The sequence below is a fragment of the Sinocyclocheilus rhinocerous genome, unplaced genomic scaffold (genome assembly GCF_001515625.1).
Source record: "Sinocyclocheilus rhinocerous isolate Xijiao unplaced genomic scaffold, SAMN03320098_v1.1 scaffold2207, whole genome shotgun sequence".
Lineage (NCBI taxonomy): Eukaryota > Metazoa > Chordata > Actinopteri > Cypriniformes > Cyprinidae > Sinocyclocheilus > Sinocyclocheilus rhinocerous.
In genome coordinates, this window is record NW_015625575.1 from 686,229 (window position 1) to 692,188 (window position 5,960).

Sequence of the window (5,960 nt, forward strand, 5' to 3'; positions counted from 1 at the left end):
ATATATATATATATATATATATATACACACACACACACAAACACACATACACATAGCTGATTTAAATTTGTATGTCAGGTTCCAATATTTTTAGTTAATAGATGTAAATGACTTAATAGTTTACAAATGTAAATGTAAATGCAAATGTAAAACCCTAGCTGGACTGGCTATGTCATGTCAGTGAGCAAGTAGTACTCTACAAAAAGACTCATCTCGTCGATGAAATGTTGTAGAGCAGAGCTCAATTAGAAACGGTGGGCAGCTCTCAGCTGGAATAATGTCAGACTTCACACTGACAGTCGAAGGCTTATCCCAGCGGGTCAGGAAGCGCTCACCTCACCGCCGCTTTGGGAATAGAGCCATAGACCAGAGAGCTCAGACCGCGGTACAGACCCTTCACCCCATGATCACGCACCGTCTGCTTCACACAGTCAACTGACGAGACAGGACAGAAGAATTACACCACTTCAATATCATTATTCATCCTCCAAAACAGAGCCACTCGCAGTCTAATCTCAGCCGGAGGCATTTAAATTGCTAATATTTTGGAAACGTGGGTGGTTATGAATTATTAAAAGCATTAATTTCCTTTTCAAATCGTTCTGATCTCCTGCAGCTGAGTAATTCATTCAACATTTCAAAAGAGAACATGACCAGACTGTCGAAATGTGACACTGCTGGTTGCAAGCGTGCGATTGGCTAATAAATGAACCGGGTTGAACAATCCGTGCTGATAAACTTGTTGTGAAAAGGGGCCACAAAGTCCAGCGGCTGATAAACCTGAACCCTAACGCTTGTGCAACGGTTACTGTACTTTGAGCTTTCAAACCGGCTTGGACTCTGTCTCTGCTGATGAACCATGTGTTTTTATGCACAATGATTAAACGCAAGTGTTTGGAAAGCTCTCAGGACAAGGCAGATGCAATTAGAATGAAAACCACTGCTGAGTGTTTAGTTTAGATAATAACACGAAGTCAGAGTAAATACACACCGATGCCTTTGTAGCGAGGCGGGTTTGCCTTCTCATCTAACTGAAGCTGAGTTTTCACATACTCTGTAGGAAACGTGATGCAGATTTCAATGCCTCCGGCAATCCCACCTGCGAAACACAGAGAATTTATTAATAGTGATATTTACAATATAAGCCACAAATCAGGGTTATTTCGGTTAAAAATTAAAGAGGTCATATGATGCGATTTCATTTTTTCCTTTCTCTTGTGTTACAAGTGTTACAAGCTCTTGGTGCATAAAGAAGATCTGTAAAGTTGCAAAGACTAAAGTCTCAAATCCAAAGAGATATTCTTTATAAAAGTTAAGAGTTAGCCACACCCCCCTAAAACGGCTCGTTCGAACACGCCCCCACATATCTACCTCACTATGTGGGAAGATTTGCATAACGCCGCCCAAATGTTCAAGCAAAGAAAACAAAATAATGTTATTTTTAGCAGCATCACATGACCCCTTTAAGAAAAATAATTGTTACTTGAAATAAAATAGAGGTTAACTGAAATAATACATACATATACATACAGTACACACACACACACACACACACACACATTATATATATATGTATATATATAATCCAAAATAAATTTTTGTTTACATAATATATGTGTGTGTACTGTGTATATTGATTATGTATATACAAATACACACACATGCATGTATATTTTTAAGAAAATTAGGTTATGTTTATATGTTACATTTTTTACATATAATATAAATTATATGAATATAAATATATACATATAAATACATGTAAATATTTTTAAAACATATACTGAACTGTATGTGTGTGTATTTATATATACATAATAAATATACACAGTACACACACATATATTATGTAAACAAAAGCTTTTATTTTGTATGCAATTAATTGCGATTAATCGTTTGACAGCACTAATATATATAAATGTAAACTCATTTTCTAATTTTCATTTAGTTCAACTTGATGTACTAAAAAAATCACTAAACAATTGTACTAAACAATTTCCCTGCTCTCTCTGATGGGTGTGACTGTGAAACAAACGTCCTGCTCTTTAATCAGATCTCAACTTTGCGGACACATTTACACACTTCAGGTGATCGATCAAATGAATCTGATTCAACCTGCAGACATTATTATACGCTGTATACATTCCAGAGGAAAATATTACTGCTCTTTCATAGCTCAGAAGAGTTAATGGAGTTATTTTTCATTTAGGTATCAACTTTGTCTAAGGTGTTTCTACTAAAATAACCACGAATGAGTAAACATTTGTCATACTGTAAGATTATAGAGCGATAAAATGATTGTGGATAGCAGAGCAGTGTTTGAGTTCATATTGAGATCTTTGGTCACATTTGAGCACAGTTGGAAACATTGCTGCTGTGATCTCTAGAGGAGACACATGAGATATTATGAAAAATACTTTTTCTCAGGAGAAACATCTGAGGGCTTCAAACTTCAGCAAAAGTCTCCATTTAATCTCACAGATGGCTAAACTGATTTTAATTTAGATTTAATTCAATTTTTGTTTTCTACAGGATGCACTAAAATGCATACTGTACCTTCTATATAACTCCTGTCAAATGCAAAGTATGCTAATTTTGTCAACTAATTAAAATACTACCCTCCTTTTATAGTGTAAAAAGGAGGGTAGAAATGTGAAGACACAAAAATAAAAATCTAATGTTGTTGTGTCATTAATTGGCCATAAACAATTGATCATATACCACTAATGAGTGCCTATGCTTTATATTTGTAATTCCTCTAAATGACTTCCGATGTTTCCCCAGTGGTGCATAAACTACAATTTCTTGTTCCTGTTCATTGTCTACTCATCTTTATTTTAATGATGTTTTGTCATCATTGATAATTCCTGGAACAATCCTGGGTGCGTTCCGGAAACTTGAGGGTTTTTTGTTAATATATATTTTTTCTTTACAACATCAGTATACCTGTTTAACAGGTTTTAACATAACTGACGAGCGCTAATGTGTCTTATAGCAGGTGAAACAGCAGAATATAGTGCAGGAGGGTCAGATATCTAACCTGTTTGACCTGCTGATCTCCCCGAGCCACAAAAACTGCCCTGAGGGAGAGTCGAGGGGCTACAACCATCCCAAAATCACCATGTATGTCCACATATGTGTACATAAATCACTTACAAATATTTTAGAATAAACAAATAAATAACAAATATTAGATTTTAAAATAAATATAAATATTAGAAAATTTAAAGTCTGAGGTCAGTAATTTAAAAAAATGTTTTAAAACATTTATGCGTACCAAGGCTGCATTTATTTGATAAAAACACAATCAGTAATACTGTGAAATATTATTAGAATTTCAAATAACTGTTGTCTATTTTCTTGTATTTTAAAATCTAATTTATTCCTGTGAGTCAAAGCTGAATTTTCAGCATCATTACTCCAGTCTTCAGTGTCACATGATCCTTCAGAAATCATTCTAATATGCTGATTTGCTGCTCAAGAAACATTTATTATTATTATTATTATTATTATTATCAATGTTAAAATCAGTTGTGCTGCTTAATTTCTTTGTGGAAACCATGATACATTTTGTTCAGGATTATTTGATGAACAGAAAGTGCAAAAGAACAGCATTATTGTCATTTTTGATCAATTTAGTGCATCCTTGCTGAATAAAAGTATATTCATTTCTTTCAAACAGGAAGTTCAGGCCACTAATACTACTAGTTCCCTTCAGTAGACTTATATGAAACTACCTTATATATTCAGTACTAGGAAAAATGTCATGGTCAAATCCAGATTGCTTCTAACAAATAAAAGCAAATAACACTTTATAAACGTCAGAAAAACCTTTAGAACCTTTAAGGAAGCGAGGAATGTTTGGTCAGATCCTAAGGGCGAACTGCATGACACACCTAATCCTGCTTTACGTCTAGAAGTCAAACAAAGTAACTCTATATGATGCAATCAATGGCCTTGCGTGAGTGTTTGCGTGAGCAGTGACAGACATCTGTTCATAGTGAAGTACTAGTATGACTGGTCTTTTACAATCAAAACGTCAGCCAAAAGGACCGTTTTTTTCAGAGGTGGAGCAGGTATTTACATTATAATGAGTACTGTTGACAAATGTACTGGTACTTCGGTACCAAGTCGATACCTTCATTTTAAAAATGCAACAACAAGCGTGTTGCAACTAGTGTTGGGTCGTTCTTGAACGATTCGTTCATTTTGAAGAACGAGTCGTCTCGGGGAGTGATTCGTTCAGTCGCGCATGCGCAACATCCTATATGTTCTGTACTGGAATTAGTCAAGTAGTTCACCTGTTTCGAGTCTTCGGGTTTCTAGGGAAGTAACACGTAACATTTTAATTATATTTTGCTAAAATGAACGAAATGAATGAAATGACTCGAAAAAAGATTCGTTCATTTTGCTGAATGAGACTCAAAGGTCCGAGTCGGTAAAATGATCCGAACTTCCCATCACTAGTTGCAACAAGCTCTCTATGAAGAGAAACAAAGGTTTCTATTTACGTGTTTTTGCAGCGTTGATCATTTTAGCCAATCACAGACAGCGTGTGGGAGCAATGGCCAAACAGAGGCGTTTAGTTAAGTTAGTCAGCGGTCAATACGCCAGTTTGTCCAGCACGAGTCGTTTGCTCGTATAACCAACAAATTATAAACACAATGTAAATAAGAAATTCATTCTGCAGTATAGACAGAGTCTGAGTGTTCACTTGAGCCTTGAATTGTTTCGAACGGTTCAGTGAACTGGTTCATTCAGTTCACTAAAAAGAACCGGTTCAAAAGAATGATTTGTTCACGAACCGGACATCATTAGTACACCCTGCAAAGTTTCGGGAGTGACATCTTTGGAATGCACTGCTCCAACGAAGACCAGGATCATGTTCTTTGAACATAAATAGCGTCCAATAAATAAATGTTAACAAACATCGGTGACATCTATGAAATGCATGGTAATCCAGTGCACTCAGTTGCATGTTCTAGTAAACAACGTATTTAAACACTCACAAACCGTCTGCATTCCATGTTACTGTGTTAAAGGGGTCATATGATGCGATTTCAAGTTTTCCTTTCTCTTTGGAGTGTTACAAGCTGATTGTGCATAGATAAGATCCCTGAAGTTGCAAAGACTAAAGTCTCAAAACCAAAGAGATACGGTCTGTGGAAAGGACTCACAAATTTCTGGTCCACTGACATTTTTCTTGTTTTAAAGCGGGGTTTGCAGAAAAACGCGCCTCCTGCACAGCAGAAACAGTATTTATAGTGTAAACGGCGCTCATAAGTGAAGTGACGGGCTCTGTGTGATCTTTTGACAGCCTCGAGTTTCCTGTTCACTGTCAGTAGGACACAGACTCTGTGAGTGTGTGTGTGTGTTTAAAGGGATAGTTCACCCAAAAATGAAAATTCTGTCATCATTTACTCACCCTCATGTCGTTCCAAACGTGTATGAGTTGCTCTCTTATGTTGAACATAAAAGAAGATATTTTGAAGATTGCTGGTAATCAAACATTTGGCAACTCATACAGGGTTGGAACGACATGAGGGTGAGTAAATTATGATAGAATTTTCATTTTTGGGTGAACTATCCCTTTAAGGGAGGGAGAGTCTCTATCGGAGCGACATATTTCTGACAAACACAACAGTCCTGTTAAGGTGGAACGGAACGGACGCTTTTCTTAAAGGTTCATTGGGCGCACGTTACAACATCATATCAGGACAATCAGCTCATTAAACTTTACAGAAGTTGTTTTTGGAGAACTTGTAAACGAAACTACTATGTATTTTATTAGGAGAAGATACACGTTTTGTTTACATCGGGCGCTTTTAAAGAAGCAGCGATTTATTTAAAAAAGAGAAAAGTAGAAAAAAGAAAACTCGAAACATTTTATATGCCTTTTTTGTCACATTAAACATTTTACAGTGTCTTCATTGTTTATTTTTCAGATGCTATTTATATTT

The 5,960-nt window shown here is 35.9% G+C and overlaps 1 protein-coding gene across 1 annotated transcript in view; it reads right to left on the bottom strand.

The window, feature by feature from the left end:
- LOC107751928 (tricarboxylate transport protein, mitochondrial-like) overlaps positions 1-5,369 on the bottom strand; it is a gene marked incomplete at its 5' end in the record, with an annotated part of 10,075 nt that extends 4,706 nt beyond the window's left edge. Inside the window, 3 exons of the mRNA XM_016567710.1 lie at positions 336-435; positions 992-1,117; positions 5,147-5,369. Coding sequence (XP_016423196.1) covers positions 336-435; positions 992-1,117; positions 5,147-5,369 — 449 coding nt within the window. The remainder of the gene's footprint in view (positions 1-335; positions 436-991; positions 1,118-5,146) is intronic.
- Positions 5,370-5,960: the final 591 nt, after the last annotated feature.